The sequence below is a fragment of the Pantherophis guttatus genome, chromosome 4, assembly GCF_059756535.1.
Source record: "Pantherophis guttatus breed Tessera chromosome 4, ASM5975653v1, whole genome shotgun sequence".
Taxonomy (NCBI): Eukaryota; Metazoa; Chordata; class Lepidosauria; order Squamata; family Colubridae; genus Pantherophis; species Pantherophis guttatus.
In genome coordinates, this window is record NC_142066.1 from 116,282,058 (window position 1) to 116,300,881 (window position 18,824).

The 18,824-nt window shown below is 35.3% G+C and overlaps 1 protein-coding gene across 3 annotated transcripts in view; it reads right to left on the bottom strand.

Annotated features, from left to right (window-relative positions):
* Positions 1-18,824, bottom strand: part of WIPF3 (WAS/WASL interacting protein family member 3) — a 29,411-nt gene that overhangs the window by 3,754 nt on the left and 6,833 nt on the right. The window contains exons 2-8 of one of the 3 annotated variants that reach the window (XM_034402042.3): positions 18,169-18,214; positions 13,595-13,845; positions 5,173-5,305; positions 3,958-4,089; positions 2,563-3,330; positions 1,871-1,981; positions 784-885 (exon numbers count right to left, since the gene is read on the bottom strand). In XM_034402042.3, the coding sequence (XP_034257933.1) occupies positions 784-885; positions 1,871-1,981; positions 2,563-3,330; positions 3,958-4,089; positions 5,173-5,305; positions 13,595-13,816 (1,468 nt within the window). In that variant the 5' untranslated portion in view covers positions 13,817-13,845; positions 18,169-18,214. Of the gene's footprint in view, positions 1-783; positions 886-1,870; positions 1,982-2,562; positions 3,331-3,957; positions 4,090-5,172; positions 5,306-9,929; positions 10,063-13,594; positions 13,846-18,168; positions 18,215-18,824 lie in introns of those variants that run through there. The other 2 variants (XM_034402041.3, XM_034402043.3) reach the window with 2 other exon arrangements.

The following is an 18,824-nucleotide window of genomic DNA, read 5'->3' on the forward strand; positions in this document are numbered from 1 at the left end:
CTGAGTAATTATTTACAAACACACATGTAAAATATAATAAAATGACATGTATGTATATAATTGTTCTAATAATAATTCACCTTCTGGTAAATAATTATTTGTGACTGGCTGTGACTGCTATGAAAGTCATAATCTGAGTGCATCCATCACATGTCCTCAAATTTCTATCCCTTGGTTACTCCATGCCATATACTGAAACCAGTTTTGAATTCAAGGTAAACAAATTACTCTAGGATAATGTTTCTCAGCCTGAGCAACTTTTAAGATATATGGACTTCAACTCCCAGAATTCCCCAGTCAACTGATGTCTTATGTGGATGAGACAATGAAGTATATAGCACCGGGCAAGGCTTGTAGATAATAGGCATGGAGACTATCACTCTTCTTGGAAATGTGCTATATTTGAAGGCAATTAAATTGTCAAAAACAACAAAAACAAATTTCAGTAGCTTTGACATTGTTCTCAAGATGGGAGAGAACAAAGGGATCCATTGTATAATCTTAATTATTTAGATCTGACAGAAAAAAGTCATACCATAGGGACACATGGGCACTATATTTAAAACACAAATTGTGGGTACCAATGGAGGCTCCTTGATGTTTTTGAAAATTGGGCTATTTAATTAGCAGACATTTCTTGGACATTTCTCTACAGTGGAAACACTGTTCCATGCATTACACTGAGAAAGCCTAGAACTCTCTCATAACTAGAGGGCCAAGATGAATAATAGCCTCTCTTTGGGAAGCATTTAACATCATATTGAGGTAGAAATGTTGACTTACTTCTCACTTCTTGGCTAGGATAAATTTTCTTAAAAGGCTTGAACTCCTCTGGTGGAGGAAAGTCTTCCACGGGATGGAAAGTAAATTTCGATTCAAAATCATCTGGAAAGAGTTTAATTTTACAGAAATTTATATTGAATTACAATAAGCAAAGTAACATTTACTACATATATACCCATCATAGAATGTTATACAAAAGCACAATAAAATAATCTATCCAGCATATTCTCAATTCATATACTGTACATTTTATCATATTTTTAAAATTCCATACACTTTGTTTAAAGCTTGTTTAGCCCCATCCACTTCCACCAATTCTGAAGATATTAGAACTGTAGTAGTCTCTCACAATCCCTTTTTTGCATCTTACTGTTTCAAAGTAAGTTTAAAGTTTAAATTCTATGATAGTAAAATTTAGTAGAGTCTAGTAAAATATTCAAGGAGTTTTCTTAGTAAAAATACTGAAATGATTTGCCAGTGTTTTCTTATAATAATAGTTGATAATAGTTGATCCTAGGTATGTTGTTAACTGCTAATGTATCAGCCTTTAACATTCCTGTATAAATGTCCATTTGTTTCCAAAAAAGTTCAAATACCTAAATGCACCTGTTCCTCATTTAGCAACTGTTTCAGCTTGTGACTATTCACAAATATGGTGGTAATTAAAAATGTCATTTTCTGACCGTTTGCATTATAACTAAAGGCTGTGTGCCTGAGAATGCATGTCAGAATAAGAGTAATGCTGGTGCTGCTGTACAGAAGACCCTTGACTGAATCAGGCAGTAGCAACCAATGATCTTTGCAGCATCTCTCCTTCTCTCTCTCTCTCTCTGTGTTTGTGTCTCACTTGGCGACCATTTTGCTTAACAACTTGGTAGTTGGTAGTTGGAACAGAATTTAGTCACTAAACAATTGATGAGCATATACTGACTTTCTTGAGGAGTTTGCACTGCCATTCTTAAGGAGACACTAGTTTTACAAAGCCTTCATAGATTATTAAGTCTGTAACCTTGTGATAAGAACAGTTCTATGTTTTTGTATGTACAATATTTGTCAACAATAAATGACACAGTGTTACCCGTAATACCTGGGTCCTGAGTAGCTGGTGTCCACGGAGATACTTGTGTGAATTGGCATTTGCTTGTGAGCTCAGTTGTGGGAGACCTTGCAGGAGGAACAGGTGGTGGCATCAATTTTGCTAAGAAGAATAAACATGCAAAACAGAAAAGAGTGAATCAAATATTTATTTGCATTCTTATCACTCATTCTTGTTCCAAAAAGTTCAAGCAAAACATACATACACATAACCTATTCGTCCTCAGAATTAGGCAGTGTGATTAGTCACAATTAATCAACGTGGAATTGCAGCCAGTTCTCCCATCTTGTCCAGCATGTTTCTTTTTGTAGATCCCCATATATTTTAAAATAACATTCTGTTCAAATCATCAGATTCAGTGATTTTAAATACAATTTCTCTGACATATAGGAAACTTATTTTGGCCTTTGGGCAGACAAAACCTTGGACAATCTGTTAAAGGCTGTGTATGCAGTCAGCCGTGCAACCGAAGCAGGTATGTAGTCCTCCATGGATGAGTGTGAGAGAGAAAGAGAGATAGATTGTGGTTACATTCTAAAGCAATTTCTGAGTTGCACAATATACAACACTAAGGATTCCAAATAGCTTCAGCTCCTAAGTGTATATAGAAAGGACATCCATACCCAATGCGAGTTATATTCCACATGACGTAATCCAATATGGATGCCACTGAAAGTAGTTACCTCCACCTCTTCCTTGTCTCCTTTTCTGCATTGCAGGAGCTTGCTGTGTGCTTGGGGGAGTAAAGGGAAGAGGCACTGATTGAATGGGGAGCTTTTGCAACTGGCTCTTGGGAGGCATTAGGGAAGCAGAATCGCTGCTGCTGTTCAAGGCACATGTTGGTGATGGTGGTGAAAACATTGAGGTTCTAGTTAAAGAAAAAGTAGACATAGAAGGTCCTGGGAGAGGAGGAGGTGGTGGTGGTGGCGGCATGGGGGGAGAATTATGTTTTAGATCGAGCTGGGGGGAGCTTGGGCTGGAACATTCATTAATTTTCCCTGGAAGCCCAGAGGGAGATGATGGAGACAAGGGTAATGGTGGAGGAGATGGTATGTGCAATGGGGAGACGTGACTTTTAGGAGTTCTAATCTGAGAGGATGCAGCAGCAGCAGCCGCCATGTCTGGAGAAGGGAACTTATTAGGATGCTCAAAAGGAGGTGGTGGTACAGGGGGAGGAGGGGGAAAGATAAGTGATGGTTTGCCAGAGGGAGATGGTAATAGTGGTGGTGGTGGAGGAGGAGGTGGAGAAGGAGGAGATGGAACTGAAGTAGGAGCAGGAGGAGCAGGAATACTGGGGTGAGCTGGCATAGCACTCTGGATCTTGGATGCTTCTGACTCATCTGCTTGCTTAGGGCCACTTGGGGAGATCTGAAAGTTGCCACTGGACTTCCCATTATTGTTGAGTGGGACTGGGGCTGTTTTGGCAATAGGTGGCTTTCCGGTCCTATTCACTGAGAAAATGAAGCAAAAGCAAATAAATCACCTTTAATTTTGAAAACTACATTCAACAATTCATCCTTTGAATAGCCTAAATTATTCTCATTGTAATTAAATCTAAATAATTCATCCAGATTATTGGATTCAAATGAAAACAAGAGGACTTTTTTCTAACTTAACTTCTTAAATTTGTTGCCCTATTATTAATTAGCTATTCCAATTTTGTTCCAATCCTGCCAATTCATTTTCAGAGACTACAGATCCAGCAATTCCATTATTCCAGGAAGCAGAAGGACCTAAATTTTGTTTCATTCTGCTGCCAGCCAAAAAACAAACTAAAATAGTACTGTAGAATGGAGGAATTGTTCCTGCACATCTCAATTACACCATACAGAGGTGAGATGAATGTCTCCAGGCAACAGCTACACTCTGGTGGATTCAGGAACAGCTGTCTTTCCACACAGCACTGTAGCTTATTAATTTATTGTGCCTGAAATCTGTTTTTCTCATACACTACTCTTACTTGCTTGATTTGGTAGTTTAACCTTGATTTTCCTGTTTGGTTGACAAACAATGTTTATAAGACCAAGGTAAGATCTTGGTCATTTTTATTACTTTAAGTTGCAAACTGGATTCTTTACCTGCTAAGTCTCTTTGGCCCACTGGTCTCAGAACAGGGAATCCTTCTGCAAAAAGGTTCCCTAATGCCTGAGGTATTTCAGTGCTACAATTTCCAGAGCTTCCTCCATCTTTGCTGGGCCTTCTTCTGTCAGCTGTGAAGGAGGAGGAGAAGGGGTATTATTTCAGCTTTTGGTTTTTCTGCTCTTTTTCTTTTGGCATAAAACAGAGGCTAATTGCTATGTAGATGCAACATGGTGATGGTTAAGCAAATTAACTGTAACTGGCAAGATTCAGCCAGTAAGCATGATTAGAACATGCTGTGGCTGGATTCACACAATACACTAAGCCAAAGAAAAAATACTAAATGCTTTTAATATATAACTAAATGCTAAATATATAATTGAGCAAACTGTATTATGGCTTAGTTATGATGTAAAATCTCTCTTACAATTATTAACATAACAAAAAACAGGATTTTCTGCTGCATATATTAAGACAGAAATATTCCCTGCAGTCTAGATAATATAACTGTGCAGATATATTGTTCTTTAAAACAGGAACTTAGGTGTTACCACTGACTTTCTATAATCTCAACCAATACATTACTGCTGGGATTAAAATATTTCCCTTTTTTGCTTCTTTCTTCCACTGCTTTTCCTTTATCTTGTTAATTTTAAAGTTTTTATCTTTGGCATTCCTTGTTGCAATTTTCTTTTTATTTTGGCTGGAGTGAATTAAATTAACTGAGAAATGTTTTTCTTTACCATAGAAAACTGTCAGTCTATTTACCTTGTAAAAGGTATGAGTGAATAACTGACAAGTGTTCAGAATGGCTGAAAAAAGAAAGGCTCAAAAATGTGTCACTTGTACAGGAAAAGTGCAAGTGCAAGAATTAAAGTCATAAATGGGGGGAGGAGGAATTAAGAATGGATTTAAGAATGAACCCAAAATACAGTATGAACCCAAAATACTGTATATGGGGTAATTGGAAGACTTGAAAATTATTCCTCTAATTAATAAGTTCAGAATATTGAAGAAAAATGTTAGCTTGATAAGATTCATTAACAGTTTTCAAATAATCAGGCTAATATAAGAAACTTTCATCAGAAAAATGAAAGTGTGTCATTGAACAGTTTCGTAATCAAGGAAAAAACAAAGGTTTCTGCCAAGAAAGGGTTTTTAATGTAAAACTGACTGAGCAGCCATTGGAGCATGTCCCTAAACGGAAGACTTACTGTCAATCTGTGGAGCACTGCGATCATTGATCTGGCTTATTCTTCTCAGTCGAGTCCCTCTTTGGATCTCATGTAATAAAGCACTTCGACTTTTGGATTCCTCCCTTTTCACTTTGGGTGGTTCTGTGTTTGTCTGTCAAAATAACAGGTCAAAATGTCAGATATCAGGAGGGACAAGGACAGAGAGAAGAATTTTGGTTCTTTGATGATCACCACACTGTATATGAAGTTTGACAGTCAACACCAGCATCTTAAAACATGGGCCAGAAATTGTATTTGTTAGATGTACTTCATGTTTACCTCCAGGAATTCAAAGTATACTATTCTCTCCTCCAGTTTTTCCTCATAACAAAGCTGAAAGTCTGAGCTCCTCTGACTGAGGATGGACTGCAATCTGAAGTTTCCTGGTTATAGTTCACCTCCTTAAACCCTACATCATATTGGCTGTCACTAATTGTGACAGTGTCAATCTTTTAATATTTAAGTGTTGTCAGTGTCTGCTATTTTGAATTAGAATTCTGGTAGCCAAATTTACTAGGTGTTTCCTCAAGATAATTACAATTCTAAATCGTATTTTCAATTACAATTCTAGTAGCCAAATTTACTAGGTGTTTCCTCAAGATAATATAGCGCTTCCATCACTATCTATCAGGATCCTTGCCTACTTGAATTTTTACAGGTTCTTTCAATAAAAACATAGCTTTCTGGTAAGTGATTGACAAGTGGAACATGCTGATCAAAAGTTCTTTTAACTAAAAATGTAGTATGAATTACTTTTATTTAAAAGCACATTATTCATTTTCCATTTCAGCTAATAATCATAGATAACAGTACCGATGAACATGCTAGTAAAGCCAATATTAACAATTTACTTTTTCCTGCGAATCTCAATTGTCTTATTTTTTTAATCAACCAAGATAGTTGAAAGTGCATCATATCAGTTTGGAATCAAAGCAACTGAAATCAATGGAATATACACCTACAATGGAATATACACCTAGGATCAGGCAAAGGGATAACTTGCATTTGTTTCCTTTATCACGCACTGAATCACTTTACTAGAGAATTCCATTCAGGTATAATCAAACTTCCATTTTACAGATCTCCCTTCAGTAGCCTTGAAATAAAATAATTGTTGTCCCATCTCGTAATTTTTGATTTCTTGTGACTGGGCATGGCAGCTTTTTTGAAAGGGATTTGCCATTGCCTTCTTTCTAAGACTGAAAGGAGAAACTGGCTAAAAGTCACCCAACTGATTTCATGATAATATGGGACTACAACTCATGGTCTTTTGGTTTCTAGCTGGATGCTTTAATCACTACACAAAAATGGTACAACAGTTGAATTTTGAGTTTGGACTTCAACCCCAAATAATAAAGTCTGTTGTTTCCAAAGCAATCAGGATGATTGGTGGAATTGATATAATAGTATAGCTTAAAGTCAATTTGCATTTTATGGACAGTCTTCAGCTCCAAAAGACATCTTTTGATTGTGAATGTTAGAAACAAGGAAAGAAGAATCAAGCGTTCAAAGGTAGTGCAAATGTTTTGGGATTGCAGCTTCTAGAACTGCTGTAATTACAGTCCTATTAAATCTGCAGGGCACCAAGGTGAAAAAGATTGGATTTTACTTTAAATTTTTAATGAAATGTAATGCCATTCAAAATAAGGCTGTCCCATAATAAAATATAAAAATCACAAAATATAATAATCTGATCTGGAAGCGCCTTTAACCCAGAGCTAGATTGACAGATCTGCCTATACAGAAACTTCATACATAACCAAGATCCATTTGAAAGTTGACCTAGATGAAGTTTTCCCCTTAATTCTGGTATGACCATTTTGTACTACATGAGAAAATGTATTTGGTTGTTAAAGTGATATTAAAGCACATCCATTCATATAAGGAACATTTACACATGGAATTTTATTTTAATTTTAGTTTAGCAGTATTATTATACCCAGACAAAAATCCAGTGACAGCTAAACGTATCTAAGAGACAAATAAAATATGGTTTTCCCCATTTAAAATGAGAACTTAAACTTAAAACTTGCATTTAAAACTTATAGACGTTTTTAAATAAAGAAATAAAGCTTAAGTGCTACTTACCCGTTTTGATTTTAAAAACACTGCATCTCAAAACTGTTTTCCTTTCTCTACAAAAGGGGTGTCAAATTTGAGGCGTCAGGTCATTATGTGATGTATTGTGACTTTTTCCCCCTTCGCTAAACCGGGGGTTGGCATGGCCAGCGTGTAATGCATCCGGTCCACAGTCCACAAATTTGACAACCCTGCTCTACAACAAGCAATCAGCTAGAAAGGGCTGCATGAATGGTGATTTTCTGATTTCATATGAACAGTGTGTTTTAACCAAAATTCCTGGTGAAAATGTTTGGTGTTTTTATTCTTCTACTTTCTGGACATCACAGTGTAATAGGATACCATCTATCTGTCAAGATAGTAATGAGGGGAGGGGAATGGAAGGGATGGGCTTTAGGAAGTGCTAAGTAGTAACAAGTGACTCTCTCCCTCCCATGCTTTACATTTTCTTTGCCAAAACAGGAAAGAACATCCATCAGACAGATGAAGCAGGAGAACAAGGTCTTGAAAGAAATGGGAAGCCCACCCATTCACCTGCCCATCACAACCCACCAATCAATAGACTGAAGTAAGTGACTAGTAATTAAATATACCGGAAGTGAATTTCTTGCATTAACAAGTAGCTTTGCCAGCTCAACAGACACACATTCAATAGACTTATTTTGATGTTTCAAAAAGCACCAAAATTGTATTCGGCCAGCAACTGTGCCCAATTCCTTTTACCCAGATGAAAGGAAAATAAAATGGCAACAGAGGGGAGTGGAAACTTAGGTGATAGGTTTCAGGTTTCTGTAGAAACCTGAAAAAGTCAATCAGCATTGGGCTATTCCTCCCTCCTTTAAGGTAGTCTAACTCTACTGAGACAGCAAAGCATGTCAGATTGTACCTGATTTGAAAATTAAGAAGAAAAAGCTAAAACTAAAATGACCAAAGATGCAGCTAAGAACAAGATATAGGCAAATCCTTGGGATATGGAAGAATAAAGAGGTTGTCAGGCCATGTTGACATGATAATTAGGTGCAAGTGAGAAAGGAGTTTCAACTTGGGACTGAATTTACTGCAGATCTCATGGCTTATTATCATGTCACATCTCTGCCTTTCTAGCTTCCCCATCTTGTTAACTTATGGGATCCCAAAATTTTGCACATTTCTGTAAACTTCTCTATTAATGGCCTTAATATAGATTTTGGATTTTTCCTCAGGGCCAAAATAACTGCATTTTTATTTTGAACAATATGTATGATTCACTGAGATCCTCTTTTAATAAAGCAGCATTTTAAAGGAGACAAAAAACTAAACAAGAAAAAGGAAACAAAATGGCAAATAACATAGATACTTCCAAAAGATAAAGACTGCAACAAAACTACAGGCACAGATCATTCTGAGCAGGCTGACTACTAAACCAAAGATTTGAATCTATTATATTTCAGTCCTAGTCATAAAAGGTTCGGTTTTGAAATAAGCAAGACATGCTCCTATAAACATATGCAAAGCTGTTATCTCTCATGGTTCAATAACTTACTTCTTGCACAGTGGAAAGGAAGGAAATTTGCTAAAGATTAAATGTTTAACTCTTGTTTTAGAAATTAAGCAGCACCATACATTACTAAAATAGAGAATTACTGGTGAATACTGTCCTAAATGGCCAGGTAAGCATTTTGGAATAGTTTCATATTAAATACTGAATTTATTTTTGAACAGTCATACATCACATTTTCTTTTAAGTGTAATTATTTTTAATTGTCTGTTTATCAACATAGTCAATTAACTTTTGCTAGGACTTTCATTTTGGCTGTTCTGTGACATTCCCAACTTCCAGTTATTCCACCCAAAAACATACCTAATAAAAGCAGAAACCAGAAAACTTTGAGAGCCATGATTCAAGAAATAATTTGGTTTTCAACTTTTGCATGCTGTGATAAACACAAGAGAGATTACAAAAGCATATTTAAAGGGTAATAAGGCTAGTGCCTTTAATGTTAGAGTATAGTAGGGAGAGCAACTCAGAGTCCGCAGGCTGTAGCTAATTGTCGGGTTCTTTTTTCTGCAACTCATAAACATGACACAAGATATTCAAAATTAAATCAAAATTCAGATTTAGTCATGTTACTATCATATCTGTGCCATTCCCTGTTCAACATAATCTCTGAATGCCATCCTATTTTAACATATCCCTAACTTTATAGTCAGCTAAAATCTGAAACATAATGAAAAGATCATGTATTGTTTTTGCATGTTCATGCACAAAACCCAGACTATTTAGTAAATAAATACTATAAGTATTTTGAATGGTTAGTCACAAATTTTCCTTCTCTCTCCCACAAATACAGTGTGTTAGCTCTTCTAGATGGCACATTCAGGTGGGGTAATATTGGCACCAGAAGATTTCCTGGGAGATGATGTAAAATCTTATTAATAGCTTCTATTCTTATGACTACATTTGTTGCCAAAAAGACGGTCATTTTGAAATGCCGTCTGACAAATTAACCTACATAATTCACCTTCAAATTCATTGATAAATTTCTCTGTCTCACACGCACATATATACACTATTTTCAAAAGCTGAATATTCCATATTCAAATGCTGTTATGGCACACATTACAGTGAAATGTATAACTAATTACTTTTCTTTTGGAGAGCATCAAGCAATACTTACTGTGAAGAACTGAAGAAACATAACTTTAAAAAGTCCTTATTTTTAAATAATCCCTTCAAATAAATTCTGATTCCAGCAGCTTTCCTGATAGTTTTGCTGTAACTCTGCTATTAGACTAGGGCCAGTCCTGGGCAAACTCTTGGTTTAAATTTAGAACCAACAGCTGTGGAGTTTGTTTTTCATTCATATGTCCACAGGTTGTGTCATTTGGACGTACTACACAGTAGTTATTTTTTCTCCTCATAAGAATACCATTTGCTGGAGTGCGACAAGGGGGAAAATAGGAGTAGAAAAAAACTTAATATATCATTTTATTTTTAAATCATCACAAGATTATGATGTTAACTGTTACAATCTAAAAAAAGATTGGGAGATGGACACATTAAAGATAATCTTTTACTTATTCCAACATACTCCAAGCATAACAGTGATTTACCAAGTCCTAATATTTGTTTGCTTGGCAATGGGTAAAAATTTTAGCTCCCTAAAATGCATTGTTGGAATCCTTGGAGGTCTTTTTAAGCCCTTGTGATTATTGCATATTGTTGTTACTTATTAATTTTACTTTAATAGACTTCTATGAACAAGGGATTAGAGGTTAATGTTTGAAAGATTGTTGATAGAGTGCATTCTTCATTTTAGCTTGTTCCTGGAGGAAGGTGAAATATAAAGAGTTAAAAATAAACAACCACTCAAAAAATCCACTTTTTTAATTTCCCTCCTAGAGTTCAAAAGTAACAAGAAAGAAAAGGTTACTTCTTTTATTAAATCCCACATATGCCTCTGCAAATAAGAATAAAATTAATTCCTATGACCTTCCTTTATGAAATCAGAACATGAACAGTTGGTGCTCATTTTCTTTGGCAGCCGTTAGGGGATATTCTATTATTTCTTATATAAGGAATGTTGCGTTAAATAACAAGTACAGTTTTTTAAAAGGATGGAATGACTCATGCATTTAACAGGCTAGATTGTCAGGAGAAAGGACTCAGTAACTCTTTTTTCTTTATCAAACTCATAAAATCTTCTCGATATGCCTTAAGTGGAGAAATATAAAATCTCATTGAAATGGCAAATAAAATGTTCAATCCACAGTCTAACCAATATTAGTTTGGCTTGATTTGGTTTGCATGTTTTTATTGCCAATTCATGCGATTTCAGTGGCTATCTACAGATATGAGATGAGGCCAGGTTCAATCTACACACTTCTCCAAAGTCCTGTTCTTAATATTTAGATTTACCAAGATCAAATAATTTCCATGATATTTATCCCTCTCCAAAAATTCCATATAGATATTAAGGAAGGTTAGGCAGTACTTATGGGACTGAATAATAATTGGGCCTCGCAAACTTCTGCATGGCTACAGAAGGCCACCTAGCGATGTAATGTCATTTTTGGATGGAACAAAAATGAATTTTTGGTCCTTGTTTATAATTTATATTAGTGAAGTAAATTTCTGTAAATTTTTAAAAGACTACATTGTGTAAATATACAGAAAGAAATAAGATACGAAAATCTGTATAAAAAAACAAAGCATCATGAAGAAATTATGCTTATCATCCATTTTTAGGAATGTCAGAGAAGGATTATAATAGTTGATCTACTTGAGGCTTTGCAGATACAGTCCCGTGAACTAATTCACTTCAGATTTTTAAAGGTCGTGTATTGTACTGAATGGTGTAGGCAGACCAACTATGTCAACAGTTGAACTTGTATCTGTTCTTCACCTACGCAGTTCCCACTTTCACGTTTTTGCCTACTGTCTAATTTGATCTGACAAAATGCAAAGTTAACTGTAGACATCTCTGAAAATCACAGAGCAATATATGACTATGCCAAACAATACGTTTTCAGAGCGGTATTTTTAAAATCATACATGCCCACATGCGCACACGCACAAACACACACACACTTTTTCTCATTGGATTCTTCACCTTGATTTTTATGATCTGTCCAACTATTCAGAAATTGAACTGTAAATTCGGCTGCATATGGTTTTTCCCATTCTTATTTTTGAAAGGTAATAAAACATGAAAGAGAAAGATATTATTCTGTGTGAATACATTTGATGAAGTCCACAGATAAGTGAATAAGATATGGAAATGTCTCTCATTGTCACAGATTAACCGAGTGCAAACATTGATCTGAACAGCTTTTTAGTTAATTAATATACTGGTTAGTCCTTTAATTCAGTCTTGTTAAGTTCTGAATGTGCAGAAAATCCTATCTAAAAAATTCTTGCATTAATATGTATTGTAAAGAGCCTGGGAGATTTCCAAGTGGCTCCCCAGAGATTAAGTTTGATGATCTCCAAGCATGAGCTAAAGTTAAAAGTAGGCAGCCACAGAAGTCAACCAATTGATTTAGGAACTGAGGAAGATTTTGATCAGATCAAATGACCCAAATATCCATTCAGTCTTTGGCCCAGGGGCAATTTCCATACCTTGACCTCCTTTCTAATGACCTTTTTAAAATGTTTAAGTACATTTAAAAGCCAGCTCCAGTCCAAATAGAGGATGATTTAAAATTTTTTGCACATGACTTTACAATGCTAACTTGAATCCTTGTTCTGCACTTATGGGCTTTCTTTCCTTTGATTGCTGCCTTAATATTTAAGTTCTGTCCACCGAAGACCAGATTCCTGACTTCTGGCCTGGTAAGCATCACCCCGATTGTTTAATCTCAGAACTCAATTGATACATATTGATTTATTGACCTCAAATTAACCCCCCCAAAAATATGAGATAAAGTATTTTTAAAGATAAACTATTTCTAAAGCTAAATACATTTACAAAAAAAGTATTTCTGTAATTTGTGAAAAGCGAAAAACAAAACAAAAAAATCTCTTTTATTCTTATACCTGTATTAGACCAGATTGTATGCATCAAGCATACATATATGGAGGTTTTCTTAAGTGACACAGCTTGTCTGGCTTTGGAGTATCACAATATTCTTTGTCTTTAGAAAAGGAATGAGCTGAAAGTACACTGGATTAATAGTACACCTGATGAACATAACACATTCAAGATCAGAAGGTGAACTATAAACTATATTATAGAATGCAGCAATCATAATACATAAACCATGTAAGCAAAATATTATAAAAATCAAATCCAAGCAACTAAGATCAACTAAATGGAAATGGAAAATTGCATGGTACTTTATTTATTTTTATTTATTTATTTATTGCATGACACTTTAAATAAAAAGAGAAAATATAAACATTTACTTAATGAATACATGTATTTATTTTCAAGAATAAACAGTTTCTTTTAAGAAAAGTATTTTTCTTTTAAAAAATGCATTTAAAATGCAGCTATTGACAAAGCTCCAGCATCTTAAATTTTGCGAGTAGCATTAGTTTCCTTTATGCAGCTTTAAATTATATGTTTAAATGTACAGTAGTATTACTACTAAAATTTTCTAGAAATCAAGTTCAATTCCTGTTAACATCCAAATAATTTTTTTCAACTTTGGATGTACCTTAGAATCTCAGATTTCACAGTGAATTTCACCTCCCATCTAAATACCAAAACAGATCTGACATGAACTGGCCTTTTTTTTCAAGATCAGCTAAACCTAGTTAGGTGCTGCCACCTACAGAAGGCAAATAGGAGTAGCACTCTTTAAAGTCTATTCAAACCAGGAGGAAAAAAAAACTTACCACAGGAAATGAAGGTGGTGGTGGTGGTGGTGGTGGTGGTGGAGGAGGAGGATGATCTCCAGATGATGATGAAAAAGAAGTAGGGGAAGTCAGCGATGGAGGACCTCTGGAAGAGGATGGAAGAGGTGGTGGTGGTGGAGGAGGAGGTGGAGGTGGTGGTCCTCCAGAGGAAGAGGGTGGGAGAGGAGGAGGAGGAGGTGGTGGTGGCGGTGACACAGGCATCTGTTATCCACAATCAGAGATCGAGAGCTCTATGGAGAAAATCAGTATACATAACTATATGCCCAGGACCATCTTTCACTTAGGTTATAAGGTGGTTGCTTTGATTTGCTTTTTACAAACCTTAGATCTCTAAATGGTAAGCAGATAAGCTATTCTTTACTTCATTCCACATACAAATCGCATGCACAAAAGAAATCCCAGTTAGTTTCTAAGTAAAATATGCATTTAACAATTGTAGTTCTTCACATTGATTAACTCAAGAAGGCTTTAAGAGAGGATATTATGATTATGCCCTTTTCTGCATTCTAAACATATAATTCAGTGGAAATGAAACAGTAATAATTAATCTATTCAATATCTTGTTTGGGAATTGTAGGAATTGTAATCTCATACATTAGAGGCCATCAGATAAAGATCATTGGCCAAATACTAAATGTTCATGTATAGCAGAATAGCAATGATGAATTTAACTACTCTATTACATTGATTGACTAATCCTTTATCAACATTGTGGTTGTTCGATAGAGTGAATTTGTTGATCTTCTATGCCAACTTTGCTGCCAGACCATGTTCATATTGAACATATATTTGTCAATCTATTTTTCTTATGTTATAAGAAAGTCAAATTTCTTCCTGAAAGTCAAGTCAAATTATACGCTGGATTCCTTATGCAGCATTCTGTGAACCATCTTCTTTCCAGAAAGAATTTTACTTTTATACATTGTACTTTTCCCAATAATTAACACAAAATAGAATGAATTACAGATTTCTATCCATTCAAAAAAAAAAAAAAAAAAAAACCACACAAAAATGTCATGTGGATTAATGACATTTCTAATTAGAGAGTTTGGAAAGAAGCTTCTCTCAAGATGTAGGAATAAAGATTCAATATATTCTCCTCATTATCTGATCCCCTTTTTCAGACTTCTAACATCCTCCTTTACTAAATGTAATTATTCCATTCAATCAAGTAATCTGGGAAAATAAGCAAGTATTTGTTTAAATGGAAGCTACTAATTAAAACAAATAATATAGGGACACAAACCAATTCAGCAAAAACCAATCTCAGTCCATAGCTCCACCCTTCAGTAGCTTTCATGATTCTGCCATCAAGTCATTCATTCCTCATTGGTCTGTTGAACACACATCTCAAAATGAAAATAAGAATGATCACTATGAAACAACAACCAAATTAAGTAAGGTGTGTAATGCACCACTAAAAACCTCATTACTTTATAAAACAACTTTAAAAAAGCATAAGTGAGGCAATTTTATTTGTGACCACTATGTTACTTCATCACAGTTTTGATTAAAGTTCTTTCATACCTGCTATTAAATTGGAATGATTCCTGATGATGATGCATGCAGTTTTCTTGGCAGCAATGTAGATTTACCACTGCCTTTTTCTGGGATGATTTTTTAATTTCTCAACCTCTCCATCACCTTTAATATTCCATTACAGTTTTTTGTCCAGGTATTAGCCAATCCTGACTTTGTTTAGTTCCAAGCCCAAGTATCACTACCAATGACACAAATATGCCCATCAGGTCCAATTGGTCATGATGATTGCATCCATGAATTTTTATGGGTAAAAGCAGCCTGTCATTTATTTCTTTGAAACTTTTTTTAAAAAATTACCCTATCTTCTCAGCATCTGATCTGATTACAAGTAGTTCGACTTCCAAGACAAGGGGATAGAAAGGAAACTCATCAAATTTGCAGATAATACCAAGGAATAGCCAACACTCCAGGCTCAAGATACAAAAGGATCCTGACAGACTTGAATACTGGACCCTATCTAACAAAAGGAAATTCAATGGTGAAAAAAGTAAGGTTTTACATTTAGGCAAGAAAAAACAAATGCACAGGTATAGAATAGGTAGTACCTAGCTCAATAGTGGAAACTGCGAGAGAGATCTTGGAGTCCTACTAGACACTTCAATATGAGCCAGCATTTTTGTTCAGTTGCCAAAATGCCAACCCATTTCTAAATTGCAGTAACAGAAATAGAATCAGGATCACATGAAGTGTTAATGCCACGTCATAATGCCTTGGTAAAAGAAAACTTGGAATATGGTATCCAGTTTTGGTTGCCATTATATAAAAGAGATGCTGACACTCTAGAAAGAGTGCAAAGAAGAGCAGCAAAGATGATTAGGGAATTGTAGATTAAAACATATGAAGAACGATTATAGGAATTGAGCATGTCTAATTTAACGAAGAGAAGAATTAGGAGTAACATGATAGCAGTGTTCCAATATCTAAGGGGCTGCCACCATTTAAATATTGTCACCTCTGCACCTGAATGCAGAATAAGAACTAATGGATGGAAACTAATCAAGGAGATATTGAATCTGAACTAAGAAGAAATTGCCTGACAGTTATAACAATTAATCAATGGAATGACTTGCCCCCAGAAGTTGTGGTGTTCCAATATTGAATGTTTTTAAGAAGAGATGGGACAACCATTTATCTGAAGTGGTATAGGGTTTCCTATTTGAACAGGGGATTGGACGATAAGCCCTCCAAGTCCTTTCAAACTCTGTTATTCTGTTAAGTACTTAACTTTGAGGCTAGGTTTCATATTAGTCCCATAAAATTGCATCTACTATAGTACTAACAATCCCATGCTATTCCTATTTGTCACTAAAGCTTTTGAAGACTAAAATTCTTCATATAATGTACTTGGACCTCTTCCATCTCATGTACTTGACCTCTTCAAAACCTGCATGCAATTTCTGATCTTCTGAATTCCTCAAAGATGAAATGAAGGTCATTATTTTACCATTTTTTCTGATCTAGAATTTATTAGAATAGAATTTCTACAGTTCATCATAAACCTGTTGCCTGAACTGTATTTTCAGAGAACTTCTGTTATTTCATCTATCCTCCTCCCCCTCACTTCCTTTCACACATGCTAATGTCACCCATCTCTGCAGTTTATTCTTCTGCAAGACATATGGAGGACATGTTCACCCCCCCCCCCACCTTGCTGTGAGTCAAGGGAAGTAGGATAGGCAGCAGAAGCTGTAGACTCCCATGATATTTAGCCTTGAACAATTGGATCCCGTTATACTTAACCTTAAAACCTTGAAATATTTAACTTCCCCCCTTTCTATTTGTGTCATAATTGTACCATGGCAACTACACATAGCTGTACAGTCTGTATTATTCAGAGGAAAAAGTATACTTAAAAACAACCTCTATAAGCAAGCTTGCACTGCCGAATGTAACATTTATTATATGAATTTTGTACAATGTAAAAACTGTACCCTACTCTATTAGTACTAATATATACTAGCACATCTATGTATTATGATGTATACAGCAATGTTTTCAGCCTGGGCATCTTTAAAACATGTGGATTTCAATTTCCAGAATCCTCTGATATAAATTACAAAAGTGAAAAAAAAATTAAGAATTAGGGATTTGGAGAAACACGACTATTAAGGCAAAAGGAAAGAGTTAACATCCAATTTTTAACCAGGTGTTTTTCAGGACAAGCAGACATACTCTCAAAGAAAACAGTGTTTAGTGCTATCCTTTATCTTTATTTATTCAGAAAGCCTAGAAATATATTATGGGGATCTTTAGTATAGCTTAGAGTGGGCAAGCCATGCACTCTTTCATGGTATCCAAAGTCTGGATTTGTTAGGCCCAACTTTTCCAGCAGGTTCATTTTACATTTTCAGAAGATTACAGGATTTAAGGCTTGAACATCCTTAAGATATCAATTTCAGTAATAAATAAATATATATTCCAGAGTAAAACTCTTCTTATCTGGCTTCTATCACTATTAAGAATTTGTTCTTGAGTAATTGTTCTTCTCCTGGAGAAAGCATCTATCTAACAAAAAACCCTTTCTGCATCATTCTTAAACAATAGTCTCTGATACCAACTGAAGATCTGATTACCTAATGTGATGATCATAAATATTATGCTATCTATGGCTGAGAAGCAGTAAGTGACATGATGCACAACATCATTATATGCAACTGGCAGCAAAGAAGTTGCCAATGGTGCTACCAGAAACAAGAGGGTCCTGCAGTCACAACTAACAAGTTCATTACTTTAAAATTTAAAATGACCTATAGATAGTGTGGAGCACCAGCTAACTTTTTGCCAGAGAAAGTCCCTCTGGACTATGGTTTCTTAGATCTCAAAGCAACTAGTCTGGTTGCTAATGTTTATTGCTCACATGTCACAAATATGGACCCTTTGAGGACACCTGGTTAGATACAGTAGTTTGAGAAACAGGAGCTTCATCTAAAAAGCCTTTTGGTATAATCCAGGAGGGCTCTTTATATTTTTGCATAATGCTCCACAACTATTTTAAGCAGCTCTTTCTTTACCTCATTAATGGCCTCCAAACTGAGTCATCTGTGTCTGGGGCTTGTTCTGCAAAGAAAAACTTGCTATTACTAATCAACATCCTCTAGGAAAAATATTTGAGGCATGCTCCCACTCCTGGATGAAATTAGATTTTTCTTTTAACTGAAGCTTTAGGAAATTTAGACAGGAAGGTTGAAGATACTAGAAATAGGAAATCTAGATATGCACAGGGGACTCAAAGAATACGGCAGTGGCCCCATACATGCATTGATTGTCACGTATGTACTCTTACATATCACAATAAAGACATGCTGTTATTTCATTCTTTGGGTTACTCCCTATGTCAAGGCAAGTTTGCTCCTGTAAAGAATAGCAAGAATATTTTTTTTCTGTTTAGCTAAATGGCTAAATTTTATCAGGAAAATTCTCCCAAATAAAGGTTATCGATCTTTCCTTTTCCATACCTGCCCAGTTTTCTGAAGTAAACGTATCCATTTTGTGACCTTTAACTCCCCCATGACCTTTAACTCTCCCCATGTTATCAGTCATGTACTTTTTTAATTTAACCACACCAAACATGGATTGAAATAACAACACAACTACACCAGACATTTTAATGAACTGTCCAATATTTTACTTCATTATTTTTATTGTTAAAAGATACATCTCTATGAAA